The sequence below is a fragment of the Argopecten irradians genome, chromosome 7 (genome assembly GCF_041381155.1).
Source record: "Argopecten irradians isolate NY chromosome 7, Ai_NY, whole genome shotgun sequence".
NCBI lineage: Eukaryota > Metazoa > Mollusca > Bivalvia > Pectinida > Pectinidae > Argopecten > Argopecten irradians.
Window position 1 is genome coordinate 14,287,037 of NC_091140.1, and position 19,041 is coordinate 14,306,077.

At 35.2% G+C, this 19,041-nt stretch overlaps 1 protein-coding gene across 5 annotated transcripts in view; it reads left to right on the forward strand.

Moving 5' to 3' along the window:
- The window catches only part of LOC138327622 (CAP-Gly domain-containing linker protein 1-like), a 119,014-nt gene that overhangs the window by 54,222 nt on the left and 45,751 nt on the right, over positions 1-19,041 (forward strand). For 4 of the 5 annotated variants that reach the window (XM_069273878.1, XM_069273876.1, XM_069273877.1 and 1 more), the window contains exons 7-9: positions 2,616-2,686; positions 3,244-3,349; positions 4,408-4,581. In XM_069273878.1, coding sequence (XP_069129979.1) covers positions 2,616-2,686; positions 3,244-3,349; positions 4,408-4,581 — 351 coding nt within the window. The remainder of the gene's footprint in view (positions 1-2,615; positions 2,687-3,243; positions 3,350-4,407; positions 4,582-19,041) is intronic. The other variant, XM_069273880.1, reaches the window with a different exon arrangement.

A 19,041-nucleotide genomic window follows, 5' to 3' on the forward strand; every position in this document is an offset into this window, starting at 1 on the left:
GGTGTCAAACTCCCCAGGTGTTTTAATGGATATATTACGGTATTGATCTTGTTTCAATTTTATACACCCACGATATCGATATCGTCACTGAACTCTATGTAAGCCTAACTTGCCTTTCACATGTAGTAATTGAAACAATTTCCTTGATAGCTGTATTATATGGCCTAGCTAAATCAATTATGATATGATCACAATGAATTTCAGGTTTTAAAAATCTTAAAGCAGTCATTAATAAAAGGATTAGGCTACACTTAAAGATAAAGTGGTTTGGTTGCGTGACCCAATTCAATTTATAGATTTCCTGTGTGGGGTATAATGGATTCAGCATTGTAACACCTGGGATAGCGAGATACGTAAACGTGAAATATATAGTAGGGAACAGTGACTTAGGTAAACTTACAATCACATTTAAAGGCAATACAATAATGTCAATATTAAACTTCTTAGCAATGTACACCGCACACAGCATAATGTAATTACTGGTGTGTAATGTAACAAAATATAGTTTTAATAACTCATAAACTATAAACATAGATCACAATATAAAACGTGTACATAATTGATCATTTTGATTTAAGAATATTGATTTATTTCATTCTAGTCTACTTAATAGAACAAGGCTTCCCCCTTTCCCTCCTCTTGCCCCCCTCCTTCCCTTAAAAAACTAAAGATAAAGAGAAAACTGAAGAAAAAAAAAATGAAAGTACAGAGGAGAATCAATACAGGTCATCGTTGCAGGATACCCTCATTATTATTAGAATGTGCCACTTGTTTAAAAATCCTTTGTAATAATCCTTTGTAATAATCTAGTTTCACTCTTATCTCTGAACTAAATTGGATGTCTAATATTCCTTCAGGATTTTACTATTAGAACACATTATTGTCTGACAAATATTTTCATGCAATTTGATATTTTCATTATTGGTTCCACTCAGAGTTGTTTACTAAATGAAGTCACTGTTACAATAGTGATAAATCTTTGAGAGATAAGCAGGATAGATAACACAAGTTCTATCCCTGTAATATCTACAGAGAACACAGGCTTCAGGTTTCGGATCTTTCTTATCTACTATATCTATACCAATCCATTCATTTGTACATGTAAAGGTTGGAGAGGCTTTTCACCTGTGTATTTATACAGGTAATTTTGATTTATAATTAGGGTCGGGGTTCGCGTCTATAGGTTTTGCCCATTAACATTGTAATGTCACTTGTCAAGATTTTTTCCCTGAAATAACTTGTTTTGTATATATGTATTGATCATGACTTTTTCTTTCTTCATTATCACACATATATTGTGCTATATCGAGATACAAATTGGGTTCACTCATGTGGTCCATGATGTGTGTACAAGTTGTCATGTTAATCAAAATGTCATCATGGTCTGTGACAGTTTTATTGGTGTGTACATTTTTAACTTCATACCTGAAGGAGTATACATTTGAGGTATGGTGACCCTTATGTAGCACAAAGGAAGTCATTCCATTTACTCTGCAGGTACAGACACTCTTGATATCTATCAGGTTAGGTCAATTTAGAATTATAGTGTCTTTTAGGTTAAGACATGGTTTTATGAACCTGCGGAAAACATTGATCAATCAAAGACTAGTCACAAGTATCCTTTTAAGGGCCGTACCATTTTTTAAAGAGAGAGAAATGCCCGAACTGTTTTTGATTCAAAATGATTGAGTTGTGTCAGTCATATAGGATAAATATTCAGATTATTTTAATTGTGTATTACGAAGCATTCAAACTTATATTCAGTTCTTCTGCTGTCTCAATAAAGCCTCAAACATTAAAAACAATGCAACATGTTTACTAAATTACTAAATTGCAACTGGGACAACTGACCCGAATTCTAAAACTTTAAATCAAACTTACATAGAGCACTTCGATCATCGTAAAGAAATATTGTTGAAATGACACCAACTATCGACCAATTATTCATTTCTAATACCAGATCTATGTGCTGTTTGTTTCTTGAGTTACATGTATACCCGGTATTACAGTATGATGGTGAATGACTATTACTACATTATAACAGCGAATTTGTTGTGTGGTCATTATAAGCATGTTTTACTGTAGATTTAACCTGGACGCTGGATCAAATATAAATGAGCAAATGAGTCTGTACTAGAATGTTTATTTCAGTGGGTAAATGAGTAAGGAGTTGAAATAATATTAATCTCGGTCTTCAGAGAATAAAATTCATGGGTAGGGAACTTACTAATAAAGGTTTAAGTAATTAGAAATGAGTGTTTAAAACTCAAAGCATGTATGGTTGAGTCCTATGCTGTTTTCGTTTATACAGTTTGACTGGATAGACCTAGTCATTATAATGACAGATCTGTTGATTTTATATTGTTTCAAATGAGCCTAATTGACTAAATCTGCAGGTCTGTCAGGATTTTTACTTGAAATAATTACTTTTACAAAATTTTCGAAACAGTCAAACGAAGACAGCCCTTGTTTCAGGATTGCCTGATACAACGACAAAGTGACTTGTTTACCATGTTACTTAACTCAAACACAAGTTATGATAAATGAAATAAAGAAGGAGCCTGCAGCTCTATACTGATTTATACTTTCTGTGACATGTACTATTGCTGTTTTAGATCCTGCGGTGGCTTTGATCCGACGAGAACGAAGGGACAGTTCATCTAGTTCAGTGTCCGACAGTTCTCAGGTAATGTTTAGTGTCTGTACACCAACATCATTACTGGTTCTTTTTATCGATCAATCTTAAATTTGATCTAGTTATCAGTCCTTCATCAGATGTACAGTCTATATTTGCAAAATGTGTGTGATACATACTTTTATTAAAAGTCTGTTCTTCATGTAGGGCTTTTACTAGCATTCTAAAGAAAATAATAGAAGACCACAGCAGTTATCTCCCTTTAATTATTTAGGCATTAATAATTTCAAGAAATGGGCAGCATGCATGAAGGTCATTGTATTTCAATATCAAATAATTTAATTTTTGTGTTTTAGTATATTAAAGACATATTTGTTGAATAATGAATTATTATCTAATAAGCGATGTTTTAAAATACATGAGTTAATTGGTGTGTCTTAATACATCTTCGATATTCTTGAACGATATATCTAATATGTAGTGTTTTAGATTCCCGAAATACTTCATTCCAAAAAACTAAAAATGCTTTAGATTATGAAATACTGAGATAGCTTTGTGCAATTACTGTTGAAGTGTTTAGTGTTTCATTCAACAACAATTTATTTCAGGGTTCTGTTAAAGTGATGAATGCAAAAAATCTTAAGGTTTCCGAGTCTGTTCCTATGAGGAGAAAATCCATGCCAGTCAAAAGTAGCATCCCTCCTCCCATGAAGTGTAAGTTATATGTGAAACATATAGACAGAAATAGAAACATTAACTTTCACATACTCAAGCACTCACCTGGTGTAACAGGTAGGGGGTTGTTTATCATTAACACTTCTTTTACTCAATAACTAATGTGTTACTAGTTAGAAAATATTTCTCTTCAATTCAAATAGTTAGAAGTAGACTTTTAGATATTAATTGATTATTTATTCAATTAACATATGCATTGTGAAATACATGTATGAAGTTTCTATACTAAACAGTTCCTGTATTGTGAGTAGTAGACTATAAGTATTGGGTATGATTGAGTTGGAATTCTAAATAGACTTATCTAATTCTTGTTGATTGATTACTTCATTGGATATCCATATTAAAACTGAAAAAAATAGAAAAAAAATCAATTTCAATTAACTACCTTTATTGGAACTCACAATTATACACTGCATGTTAATTGACACAATGTCAATTGAATCTGAGCAATTTAATGCTGCATGTGTAACCATATAATGAATGGCTTTATGCTGCAGCTTATTGCCTTACATATACTGAGCAAGTTTTATGGCTTCTTGCAGTAATGGCAAATTAAAAAAAAGGATTAATGGTGATATTCAAAATTTAGTGGTTTCATATTGGTAAATAGGGATGTTTTATTTCTGTTGATATTTTTATGGATCGGTAGAAAAAGTTAATTTTTGGTGTAGGCTTATTATATTCTCCTTTTAACAATAACATTGCTTACCTGTATTATATACTTACTTATTTCTATTATATTTACACCTGTGGTACAAAGTATCTTTGTTATATTGCATGAAACATTTCTACTGTCATATGCTAAAAAACATCAAGTTTAATGAGACTGTCAAATTCAGATAACAATAAAAACTTATGATTTGATTCTAAAATGAATTATGAAAAAAAATTGTAAGAAATTGAAATATATGATTAGAAAATAAATGCTGACAAACTTAGGATAAAAGCTGAATTTTGACAAAGTGGAGATAGATAGCAGTATGACATTAGTTGTGGTGTATGGTATTTTATAACGGCACGGTCTTGGTTCTATATAGCCCCCAAGGCACAGTCACCAGCTCTCTCCACCTCAGGGAAACGGCCTTCACCCACCGGTACACAACCAGCCAGTAAAGCAACCAATAACACCACTAACAAAAAACCAGGGTCAACACGGACCCCTAACAAACAGGAGACAAATAACAAGTCGAGTACACCTCAGAAACAAAATGGTAAGTGTGTGGTGCCACATGTGGTGATTTGTCAAAAAATAAAAGAAAAAAGGCATGGAGTGTAGAGTGCCACTTGTGGGGCTCATAACCAAATTATTTGGGCCAGAGTCCAAAAGCAAAACTATAAGTTTGGAAATCCCCATGTTGAGGTTGGGTAAACAAAGGCTATGGACCAGGAAACTAATAAGAAATCAAGAGGCCATCTCAGAAACCTAACTGTAAGTTTGGGAGCCGCATGCAGGCAGGAATGAAATCCACCTGAGTATCAGACTCCTGGCAAACAGTTAGGAGACCAATAAGTAAGAACCTCCTGGAACGTTGATAATTAATAAAACCTTTGCGGAGTTACATTTGCATTTGGGGATCAAATGTGTTGCTGAAGTGTTTTTACAGTGACCAAGGAAATGCCGTGAAGAATAATACTGACAGGGCTTGTTGGAGTTATCTCCCTTTGACTAAAATTTACTCTGGACACATTTTCTGCTTAGAGTTTTATATTTACAAAACACAAATGTTATTACAATACTTTTTATTCTATTGTTCAGTTTTGATATTTAGAAAGACTGAGTATCTGGATTTGAGTTGGTGATATTGTGGATGATTTTTTGGGGTGGAATTAACCAGATGCACCCAAGTGAGGGAATAAGAAATCGATGGGAAGTTCCTACTGGGAAGGCGCATGTGTTCTCTATTAATTCTCCAGGGCTATTGGACTGCCAATTTCATGCCTTGCTAATGATGATTTGAGCGGGGGCATGTTAAACATGTGCTCTAGTATTCACACTCCCCTCAACATCCTATCATGGTCCCATAAAATTGTTCTGGAGTACACTTTGTTTGGGGGATGAGGGGTACAATATTGTCCCATTAGATTCTCTCTCCCCATACATTTTTACATACCAGTTACAACAGCAGGTATCTTCATAATCTCATATACCTTCAAAATAGACTTTGGTTACCCTAGCTATTCTGTTTACCATAGTTTCCCTATGATGTATACATAGGAAGAGATATAAAAATTCAGAAAATCATCTAAGAGTTAGACACAACACTTGACTTTTCAAAAGTAGGTAATGATTTTTAATCAGTATTTTTGGTGATCAATAGGATACTGGGATAGAAATAATGAATAGATTGTTAATTAAATCTTTCTTTTAAGTCTTAATTAAACTCTCAATCATTATATAAATCAAAATTTTCATATGAATTCAAAATATACAATCTGGATCAGTTTAAAACTTGCTCCTAGTTCAATGGCATAAATCTTTGTTTTAAGTCTGAATTAAACTCTCAATCATCATAAATCAGATTTTCATAAATTCAGAAATAAACAAACTGAATCAGTTTAAAATTTACTTCTACTTGAATGGCATTCCTTGATGTCTATCTGACCTATTACTGTCTTTATGGAAGAAGACAGACAATTGAGGATGTAGCCCATTAGGATAGTTTCTCCTGTTAGCAGGTTAAATTGGCCTGAAAGTCGGCTGCACCTAGACATTTGTTTGTTGTGTGGTGAATCATTATTCATCTTCAATCAGTAGTATCAGCTGTCAGGAACAAAAAATATCTGTGTGAAATGTAATGAAATAAAGATGTTTCTGAAAATTTCATTTCTGGTTTTCATAACTGTAGATTTCCTATTTGTATGAGGATAGAGACATATGAAAACAGCGTGACTTGGTAACAAGTTTTACATGAAGAGGAATGATGATGGTTAAATTAGAAAAAAAATTATAAAGGGGAAGGGATGTGAGAAGGGGCATTAAGTTAGGTGGTGGTATGGAAAATAGGAGGGGAGCAGGGTTAGGGGGTGGTATAGGCTGGGTCATATGGATTGTCAAACAATTAGATGATTTTTGGTTTGTCAGAGGGGGTGTCTGAGGTAGAAGGGGGGAGGGAGTGGAAGAGATGAAGGGATGGGGGGGGTGGAAATTGGGAGGGATAAAGGGAGAATAGGGAGGGGATGTTGGAAGAGAAAATAAAGAAAGCTCTGGTGATGTTAAAGAGGATTGGAATGGTAATGATATGTAAAATCAACTTGGATGGTCTTATTACATTTCCTGATTCCACCAGAACAAAGAACTGTCAGGAAGTGTTTTCATACCTAAACATATGCCATTCTCTCTTGAGTGTTTCCTACATTTAATGTTAAGTGGCTGTGGAATTAAAAGGCCACATGGCTTAATACCCAACTTTCTCTTCAGATACTTGAAATCTGAAAAGTAATAAACTGTTTGTCTAGCAGCTGTGATAGAAAGATTTTAAAGTCCAGCCGATTGTCACCAGATAACCAGGCCCTATAAATCATACAGTGTTATCAGTTAAGTAAATGTTGTCTATATAGACACAATATATTCATGTATACATCAGGAAAAAATCAATGGTTCAAAGGGGACCTGTTCTTTGTCGATGATAACTGAATTCGTTAGGCAGTTCCTATAAAAGCTCATTCTGGAAGCATGTTTTATTTCTGAAATGCCACAAAGACATTATCAGCATGCCATGTAGAACTGGTATATTGTGTGTAAAAACCAGGCGTGACATTTATCAATATAGGTAAAAAAATCTTGGTTCTGCTTGATGAGAAAATGTACTTAACTCACAGGTAAAAATTGAAATCCACATGCTATTATGTACCATCCACACCTGGTTGGGTTTGAAAACTTAAAATATGACTCGGGGTAGATACACCCTTTAACACCCTCCTTGATTTTACACCAATACACCGGGTGGGACAAGTCTAATGTAGATTCTTATCCTGTTGTAAATGTCAGACATGGAATATGGGTTTACAGAACTTATGTAACGGTGCTGTTAGATAAAAGTCTTGTATTGTGTGGCTGTTTGTCCGAGCTATATAATCTACACCTCATATTTAACTAGCAGAAACAGATATGGTCCAAGTACCTATTGAATGGTCAATATTTTAATACGTGATGAGTGGTTAGTATTTTAAGCCGTTTTGTTTGACCGTCGGTCAGTTTCAATGTGGTCTAGCGCTGGCCCACAAATGATGTCACCGTGTTTGGTCATGAACAGTACAGTGGACTTCTGAGTGGTCAAACTTTGTGTTGGAATTTTACCATTTTTGGAGTACAGATGTTCAGAGAAGAACAATGTGAAATATTTTTGGGAAACCATCTTTAGTAAAAAAAATTACTGTTATTATGAAATAATAGATCAGAGGTGCAGTGGAAATGTGATCATGTGTTTGAATCGTCACTATGGAAGATGAAAAATGTCTGGACGTGTTTTGAACTGATGACCAACATCTAGTGAAATGATTGTGATGAGTTCCTGGTTGCCACTCCTAGTTTTGGGATATACCTCCGAGATGGCCTTCATTGCCATGGATAACTTCTACACCTACAATAATGGTCAATGTCTAAAGTTTCATTGATGGTTGTATCATCTCGTTATGACAGTATGGCGGTCAGTGACCTTGACTGGCTGACCTTGGTGGACCAAGGTTATCATTACTTTGTCTTTGTGTCGGGTTGTTACCTATTAATACTAATGGTACACTGGTTGTCAGAGTTCTTTGATAAGCCTGATTCCTCTTATCAATTCTCTGAAGATGAAGGTAAGTTGTCAACATTTCAAGAGACCCATTAAGTACGTGCTTACATCCAGGCCATCAAAAGTGATTTGTGTAACTTGTGTAAAATAAATCAAGTCTACTGTTTTAAGATTTCAATATGGCTGTTTGAATTATCAAAATTAACAGGCTTGATTTAGGATTTATTAAGCCATCCATGTTTAACTGGCATCAATAGGAGATTAATGATGACAATATTTATGTATGTTGTATAGTGGTTAATAGACATAGGTATGATTTTGACAAGGTTTTAGAATCTGCAGAATTAAAGTTTAAATGAGCAACAGGACTACTTAAATGCTGAGAAATATAATTAACTTAATTCCAGAGTCAATTGAGTTTAATGGCATCTTTGCAGATAGATAGAAGAAAAATTTGGCCATGTGTTCTGGCAGGGGAAGCGTCCACACCATATCATTCTAAAAGGGTTGAAATATCATTCTATTTTGGACCTCAATCTAGGTCAAAAGACTCTGACATTTAGTTTTAAGTAAAACAAACTTGCAGTGCCAGTGATTTCTACATTATCTGTTTAATTGTTCCCTGCCAAGTCTTGTAGAGATAATTGCTGACTCTGATCTAACATTTTTAGCCATTTTTAGACCACATCTGTTGGATGCTGATTAAAGTGTTACTCATTGGCTTTTGTTTATTATTCGAGGTCAAAGGTCACACTATTTATCATTCAAGGTCAAAGGTCACACTTGTTATCATTCAAGGTCAAAGGTCATGCACACTTGGACTGTTTTCAGACATGATCCTGTGTTAAGTTTGTATTGATAATGCTAACAGTAACTTTGATTATCTTTAGAGCAAGTGTTTAATGGTTTAAGCAGATTTTCAACAATCAGTTCTTCAGTGGAGTTTTTTAAGCTAATAATTAAGCTGTGTAAGAGGGGATTAAAGTCTTATTATAGAAATTAAACTTCTTTTCACTTTTAATAAACAGAAATCCCTTCAAAATAATCACAAGGCAATTTTAAATAAACAAAATCCAAAAAATTCCTGTAACATGATGTGGTTTTGATAATTTTACAGTTATACCACCAATAAATGACGTTTAATCTAGTATTGACCTATTAAGGAATAGAACTGTACAGGAAAATTTGTAAAGTTTGGTGATAAACACAAGCAGTTTAAAGCCATAATGGTCTTATTCTAAGTGGCTGTATTTACACAGAGGTCATTCAAGAACAAACACAAATCTCAAATCTTACATGTTGTTCCAATATATTGGTGTATTTTGTTTCTCTATATCATTTTGTCATCATCAAAGCTTTTTTATGGGAGGTAAGTCTGCATCGTATAATGGACATGTCTTTTGGGAATGATTTGATTATCCGCCCCTGCTTTGAAGGTACAACAAGATTCAGGAATTAGGGAGGAGATGTTTTAGGGAACTTTATTTTTAATGCTATCAGGGGATTCTAATCTCCATCTAAGCTGTTTCCTGTCAAGATTGAGGGATTCAGATAAAGCCTTGATGAATGTGGAAGGTTTAATCCTTAATTGGGCTCTAATTAACAACTGATTTAGTTTCCTATCTGCTAACATATTTGATCCCTAAAATGAGATTCAATTGGTTTCGTTTGGTTAACTTCAAATTTCGATTCAAATGTCAGCTTACCAAATTTTATTTTCCTTTACACATGATTCTCATCAGTCTTGCTTAGACAGATAGGAGTCCATCCTGGGTTTCGTTTTACTTATAAGATGCTTTCAATGTTTGTATGCAATATTTTAGAGTTAGTGATATTTTTAGTAACATTAATAGGTTCCGTGTGTGTAGATCTGGTTTACAGGTTTATACCTAGGGGTTGCTAAGGCAATGTGGGAATGTCTTTGTTTAAAATAAAGGTAACATTTCTATCACCTTGGTTACCAGTACATCAAAACCTGCAAATACTTAGAAATGTTGATTTTGGCAAATTGAATCCAAATTAATTTTGAAACATTTTCCAAGATTCGTGATAACTTGATGAGTGTTTTCATCGACACAATGATTTGATTATGAAGTAGATAATGAAGTATAATAAGTGGTAGCTGTAAAGATTCTCACTAGGAAGGTGTTCTTGATATTTAATGTATACAAACATCCCCATAGAAGTTGGTTTTATGGACTTTCCATCAACCTTCTATTACTAAATGATAAGCTAGAGAACACATGGGCTGTGGTTTTTATGATCAGCTATGTGTAAATGATGTGTAAATAACATTATAGTCATACTAAGACACCCAACTATTCATCAGTAGGCTTTCTTGTCCCTGGAACTCGGAGAGACTCCCTGGAGATTCCTCTACAGCCACAGATTTAATTCACCAAAAGGGTAGATTCATTAAATCTATTTCTGTCAAAGTGAAATGCTCGTCAGCTGTTTTTGAGCTGCCTTGATCTGAGAGGTAAACATGACAGCTAAGAGTTAGTTAATGTAGCTTGGCTAACATCATTAACTTGATTCCCCCATCACATTGTTCACCTCCTCATTCCCTCACAACAACGTTCATTTGTTTTCTAACCTCCACTTTGTACTCAAACACCAACATTTGTGGGCGAATCTAACATATTCATGAGAACACAAAAAGCCTATCATTGTCTTGGCTCTCATTCGACTTTTGAACTTTCCGTGAGAATATCTTTAGGGAGTTGTGTGCAGAAAAAAGCTAAGAATACTTAAAATAGCTCTTGGGGTTTCTGAATTCTTGTAGAGACAAAGAAAACATTCATCTTAAACCCTGAGGAAATTGGAGCCTTTCTCTTGTTTGTCCTAACAAAACTCTTCTGTTTCACATGATTGACTAGCAATGGGCCTACCACATGTTAGAGCATTCACATTTATGTCGGGAGGCTGAGGGATTTACATGCTAGGAAGAAATGTAGGGTCAGGTCAGAGTCAGATTGATACACAGGGACTTGACATATTCCTATGACCAAAAAGAAAAAAAATTATAAATAAAAATTGCCTGACCCTCATTATAAGGTCCTCGTTTTAAAGTGTCTGAGAGTCCCGTAATTTTTTTTATTTTGGCGAATAGAAAAGTATCAAGTCCCTGTGGATTTGAAGACTGGGGAATAGATTGAGGATTCAGGGTTAGAAGGGTCTGGCTGTTGGAACTTAATTAACATTACACCAAATGTTAAGGGTCTAGACTGGCCATCATACCATAAATGTTTGATAGAATTCTTTGCTGAATTCACATACCAAATTGTCTCCCCCATCAGATTATCTCCCCCTCACTTGAAACTTAGTATCAACATATGGAGACCAAAATTTTAAAACTAAGATTTAAGGATATTTTTACACTTAAGATGCAAGTTGGCTAGTCTGGTTAGGATTAATGCACCAGTACCTCCCCTCTAAGCCACCTTTTAACCCCTACCTACTACCCCTGATATTCAAGATGCATGTGGATTAGCCCTGGGAGCTGAAGGGGGTTGAAAAATAGGAAGATGCTGTGAGGTGTATTTTGGTGATGTTGAATGTTTGTGAAACATATTTAGTCCTGCTGGGGTGGGGGAGATAACTCTTCACACTTACTCCACCCTACAGTGTTAAATGTTTACCAAGCAGGTAGGGGTCTAATTGAAAACTGTAATCAATGGAAAGACTTTAATGCAAGTGTTTATTGGGTAAAATGGATAGCTAGTCTACATGGAACACTCACTGTGGGAAGGGGTGTGTTGTGTGTTACTATATATATATATATATATATTTAGTCAGAGAAAATGGACAGAAGTTGGAGCAAACAGAGAAAACAAACAGAAGCTAAAAATTGAAGAAGCCTTGAATATTTGAGTGAAAAAATGATGAAATTTCTTATTGAAATACAGTTGAAAATTTCTTGTGTTGAACCTGGATAACTCAAAGAGTTTCTCTTATTCAAAAAGTTGTATTGGTCTTTCCAATACACTCTTTCAAAAATCTAATGCTTGGATTACTCCAAGTTTAACCCTAGGTAGCTTGAAATGTAGGTCTTAACACATCCCCACCAAGTTTGATATAGTGGGGTTTTAATGTAGTTGGAAATCAAAGACTGTACTAGATCAGCTCTCTAGGAGACTGTTACAGGCACAGAAACCCCTATCTAGGGTCAGTAGGGATCAAACCCACTTCCTCTGGAATCTGGGTGCCACTGCGGTCCCCATGGTAACAATCTCCTTCAGGTTTGTCCTGACTAGTCTCCTTCAGAACCATTGTGAGGACTGAAGTTTGGAACGGCTCCTGGTTAATGTTTCAGAAGGACATAACCCTCTCTCAGTATTTACATATCTGACAGAAATTATCGGGATTTCAGTGATAACTGCAGAATATCTGTCTGTTCCTCTCCTGACAGGACTGCAAGTCAATACGCACTGTATGTTGTGCATGGTGCATCATTTTTCAGTTATATATGTAACAGGGCGTCACTAGTTTTACACAAAAGAGCATCGCTATTGAACCGGGTGGTGTTTATGAAGTCGAGTGACATATGGCCCCACTGCCTGTACTGTATACAATTAGAGGCTGATATCACACCAGGGTAATTGAAGTCTGCAGTGTTCCTCCTGGGGGAGAAAAAACAGTACACACACACCAGCTGATGTCTCAGTGTTGGTGAGGTGGTCGTACTGGAAACACCTCTCCCTCTCTCTCGCTGGACATCTCTCATCCAGTCATCTCAGAGTGGTCATCTCCCTCGGGTGGTCATCTTGGACTGGTTATTTCGGTCCAGTGTCCAGCTTGTCGGTCAAGGAAAATTCTGTGACACTGGTCATCCAGGATAAAGACTATTTCGATACTGTGACGGTTTCTCTGCACTTTTTGGTTTATTTAGATTTTTGTGAACACCTCAACATTATACAAACTTTTTCATGGAAATTGATCAAAGAGACTAGAGTTTCTACAGTTCTTTTTTGTGTGTCAGAGAGAGTTTCTGAAACATTTTGGGGATCTCTTTGTGTGCAGCTGGCTGTGTTAAAATTAGATTGACATTTGCAGAAGAATTCAAATTTTTTTTGAGTCGTGTGGAATAACAAAAGATATGACGGAACCACGAACCTCCCGTAAACTGTCGCGTCCCCGATCCTGGCTGGTGGGCTTTGACAAACTTTTCTCAAGAGGTAGGTGTCTTAACCAAAATAACTCAAACAATTATTGCATTTGCTGATAAGATTTGATGTACAAGCTGGCTTATTTAACAAGATTATAACAGTTTATTTGTTTAACATTACGTCTAAAAAATACAGCCAATGTTGACAATTTAAATGTGGAATGATTAAGCCTATAACCAAGGGTGAATAATATTTCTATTTCTGAAATCTGATTAATGTTCACAAAGATCTGTAACATGTGTTGTAAAGTGGCTTATCATAATTAGATAACAAGAAATGATTAATTATTACATAATGTATATGTTTTGACATTAAGTGTTGTTAATTTCACCACAAAGAACATTTGACTCCAATTCTGTTTACTATAAAACTAAACCACATGTGAAGGAAACATATCTGGCATGTTGTATTTCTCTGGGTTTTCAAGTGTTGGAGTATTTGGCAGGTTCAGGGGGGTTACTTTTCCCTTGGCTATGCAGCATGTTGAGGTTTCTTTCTCCTCCACTATCCAGCATGTTGGAGTTTCTTTCCTCTATATTTTGTTCTGTAGCCATGCTGTCAAGATTTTTGGCCTGATTCCTACTGATGTTTTATTTAGCAGTTATAAGCAGCTTTGTATTACCTGTCAGTATTCCATGTTAAGTATTGACTGACAGAACAGCTGCTGTAGGCTGTAGATACAGTATATTGATCACTCATCACTAAGTTATAGGTGTAGGAAATGCTAGCGAGATCTATAAGGGTCATTTATCTTAGGAAACTACTGTGTTATGTATAAAGGCCTGTCCACATGACCACTTATAAACCTTCCACAAGGGTCAGCTGTCCTTTAGGAACAGTTTTAATGAGCTATAAGCCAGTATATATAAACCTGTGTATAAGGACCACTTAGTTTGTATAAAGGTAATTTATCTTAGGAGCAAAGTGTTGTGTATAAAGACCTGTCCACATGACCACTTATAAACCTTCCACAAGGGTCAGCTGTCCTTTAGGAACAGTTTTAATGAGCTATAAGCCAGTATATATAAACCTGTGTATAAGGACTACTTAGTTTGTATAAAGGTAATTTATCTTAGGAGCAAAATGTTGTGTATAAAGACCTGTCCACATGACCACTTATAAACCTTCCACAAGGGTCAGCTGTCCTTTAGGAACAGTTTTAATGAGCCAGTATATATAAACCTGTGTATAAGGACCACTTAGTTTGTATAAAGGTAATTTATCTTAATGTTGTGTATAAAGACCTGTCACACGACCAATTGTCCTTGTCCGTGTCCATAAACCTGTATACAAGGACCATTTTGTTAGTGTGAGAACAGACTATGTGCTAAAAACTGTCTATAAGGGCCATTTACAGTGCTTAGTCCATAAGGGTCACTTGTCATCTTTAGAGACTATTGTTGATTAAGGATTGATTATTGCTTTGGTCAATTTCATGGGGTGATGAATTGAATTCCTCTTGAAACAAATTTAATGAACTGAGTATAAAGACCACTCAGTGTAGGGTCCGACTAAATTTGTACTATGTCTTTGTCTCTAACGAGCACTTTTCCTATAAGAACAGAGATGATATACTTTAGTCCTGTCCATATGGATCACTTGTCATAATAACAAAGTATGTACAATAGACCTGTCTTTAGGACCAGGTATGTCCTAACCCTGTTTGTTATGGCTACCTGTGTATTAGGACTAATTGTACATTTAAAGTTCATTTTGAGCAAATTGTTGAAGTTTTCTGCATTTGATAGTTATTTTAGATCAGTTGATTATCAAATTGATTGGTTGATTTCAGAAGATATTTTGAGTTATATGGTTTTAAAACAATTACAGAGGACTTAGTGCCAGCAGGAAAATGTCCATGGGAGGCTTATGTGAGGGTGGGGATGAGGAGGGGTAGTGAGGGAGGGAGGGAGGCATAGGGGAGGGGACATGAAGGAAGATTAAAGGGAAAGAGTGATGGGTTTCCGATTTGATAGCAAACATAAGTGATGATACCCATAAAACACAATGTACAGGAAGTGGGGGGGGGGATGCTGAATCATCAGTGTAAAGTGGTGTTCAGGGTCATTTCCTCCAGGTGTAGACCTCTAAATCTAATTATAGAGACCTGTACACAAATGGGGAGGGACTAATAAACACATGTTTAGTGTATATCTACGCTAAATCGGCACTATGAGTACATTTAGGAATCAGATTTAATGATTGGAGTCCTATCGACATTTTATCGGTATTTTTGTTTTCATTTCGCTATTTTCGCTACATCTGATTTCGTTTTTGCATGAAAGTTTTGGATAATGTTTTCTGCAGATTTGTAAAATTTGTTTGCAGTCTTGCCATTTTCACAACTGAGATGAAGAAAAGCAGCTGGACCTGTTCTCACTGGTAGATAGTGTTATTTCTATAGAGTGTCAGCTCGTTATTCTAGGGTACACCAACTGTCTCGCTTTCACTGATTTTGGTATAGCCGTTCTGTTTTGTTTTTGACCTTGCCAGTTTCCCAACAGTAACAGTACCCCTCGTGAATGCATCATGTCTGATAGCAGGCTAAATTTACCACCAGATAGAGAACAGCGATTGTGTCATTTCTTTTAAAGTCAACACTAGATTACAATTGTGTTTTAAGATTACCGAGTCCGTAGTCTCATGATTATTATAACTCCATCAAGAATATTTATCTTGCTTTGTTTTAACAAGTTGTTTTAAGAATCGAAATGTATAATATGGTCTTTAGAAGAATATGGCTTTAATTCTGTAAGGGTTTCTAATAATCCTTAACCTTTCTCATTATATTTCAAGGTCATATGGGTTAATAATTATTAAAAATGATGATTTTGTATTATTTGAGATCTGGGCTTGTCTAATTGATAATGCGGATAAACCATTTGTGCCCTTTGATAAGCATCTGTAATATTAGGTATACATTACCATCTTTTAATGAGCGCTTTACTGGTCTGTCCATATTGTCTCAAATATTAACTTTTACAAGAGCAATACGAGAGCAATACGGGCCATATAGACCCTTTACCACATGGCTCCATTGCACATTACACCAGATTCACATTAGCATCAGAAGAGAGATGTTCTGCAACGTTTAAACAAAGTGTAAAATTTCAAAGTTTGTCTGTTTCTGGTGCCATTCTGACAGGTACTGGTAATCTAAGGTCCATCACCTATAGAGATAAGTCTGTAGTGTATTAGGGAAGGCCAGGCAGGGTTATCCTGGCTTTCAATAGTCCTGATTACTCCGTAACTAGATATCATTGACTACTACAAAAACAACCTGAATGGGACGTTTTTATGATCCTGGAAGTGTAGTGGAATCTCTGCTACTGTAGTCCACATGCAGTCTTGATTTGTTGAATGGGTCACCATAAAGAGATAGCTTTTGGTAAAATTGACAGATTCTTTGGTTAATTACTACAAGAACAAGTTCAATTTGCATCAATAATATAGATTTTGATTAAAAATGGATTCAAATGAATATTGTTTTGAATGCTTCTTCTTCAGATTTTTTTGACCACAAAAAATTGTGTCTCATACATTCAAGCTAACAAATCACATCTTGAACATTAGGATTCTCTGGTAATGCATGGATTCTCAAATATTATTTATTATGGTACAATCGAATTCCTTATGGGTTTACATGTAATGCAAAACATTAGATTTTGGATATTTCTGGAAACAAACTTGCAATAGGAAACATATTTTGTTGAATTATGTACTGTTAGAATTTTGAAACAAGATTTATTTGGTGCCAGTTAGTCTGGCTTGGCTGAAGCTTATTGGTCCATCAACTGAAGAGTTCCAGCTTTGCTGGCCGTTTTAACATAGAAGTTTTAGGACGGCCTATGATTACCCCCCTCTAGCTGACAGTGTTGGCCAACGCCCCTCAAATTAGCGGATTGTGGGTGGTTCTCCCATTAACATGAACATAGCGGTCATTAACAACATTATAGCCATATCCTACCTGGATTCAGGGGCCATCTGAGGGTCAAAGACGGTCCAAGAGAGAGTTTGGTTAGGGTCAGTTGATAGGAAATTAATGGTCATTGTCAATGCAGACATATATCGCTTGGTGCAAAGTTCAGCATCATGTATCACCACTGCTTTGGGTATCTATAATTTTCTTGACTATCAAGTGTAGGTGACACATATACAGTCAATACATTTGCCTTAACTTTTAAATGTGGAAGTTTAATTTCAAAAGTAAGAGACATGTGTGGTGTGGGATGGAAATGGACCATAAATGAGCCGTTAAGGCGTGTTTACTTTGCATAGGAATGTACTTCGCTTAAGTATTCTTAGTGTAATGTAGATTTGAATGGCCCAATATATCTGTACCATGCCTTTGTTATCACATTAAACAGTCTATTAAAATTCGAAAATTAATTCTTAGACTTAACATCACGAACTTAACTCAATTAAGCAAGGTTAGTTAAGTGAAAGATTGATACATTCTGTTTACATCGCTTTATCAGAGCTTCTCTTAATGTCATATTCTGTTAATAACACAGTTCTAGAGTTTTTCTTACTATCATATTTTTAGAGTTTCGCTAAATATCACATTATCTTAAGATAACAATATAAGTTTCTCTGAATGTCACATTCTATTCCCATCATTTTTATCAGTTTCTTTATATCAAATTATCAAATTATCAGGGTTCTTATATCACATTTTCTTTACATCACATAATTATAGTTTCTCTTAATGTCACATTCTGTTAAAGTGAATAGTCGGGCAAAGAAAACCAGTCTAAATGCGTTCATTGGCCTTCCAAAAGTTCTCACATATTAATACGACGGTCAAGTTCTGTTAGTTTCCCAGTTCTGACCATTAAAGTAAAGAAAAGTTGAAAGCATTGAAAGCGAGGCTGCGTGGAAATGTAACCACGGACATAGTGAGCCGGGAGGACGTTTTAGAATTTCCATACTTTAAATTAATTTCTTCGTACGCAGACAGATTTTGACGAGATTTTATTTTTCCATTTCATAAGAAATTATACTGGATACATTCACACCATTTTTACCGACTTTAGCCATCCTTGCCCGACTGTTCACTTTAACATCACATCAGAGTTTCTCTTATTGTCACACCTTGCTAATGTCACAAATTGTTCAAAGTGCTTCTCTTAATCAACGCTATATTTTATTTGTATATTGGTAAAGTTTCTCTAACACTCTGTTAGTATCATATCATTTTTGATGGCCAGATGTACCATATTGAAGTCAGATTATCAACATTGCTCTTTTAGATAATGTTCCATACTTGCATCAAAGTTAAGCTGTATAAATATTGTGATATATAGGTACACATTGATGTGGTACAGATCAATCAAGCAGCTGTTACAACAAAAGCTCTCAATGATCAAGCTTTTCATATCACATATAGATCATGTGGTCTGACTCTATTGGTGTTCTAAGCAATACACTATTTTCATTATAAATTAGTGTATACATATTATGTATACATACAAACCACATTTTTTCATTGACAACAACCTTTGACATCAAGGAAGGTTCATTGAACAGCACTCCCTTGTATAAGTTGTATGTATTTATAATAATCGTAATTAGCAGAAATATCCTTTAAAATTCTCCTTCCCATTAAGTGATATTTGATAATCATGTGGTTTCAGGATCCAAATTAGTTTGATAAATGTCACTCAGATTTAAATATTTTGTTCACATTCATAATGACAAGTCTAGATTTCCTTGTATAACTATGTCCTTATTATATGAATTAGTTAATCATGTACAATATTTTAACCAC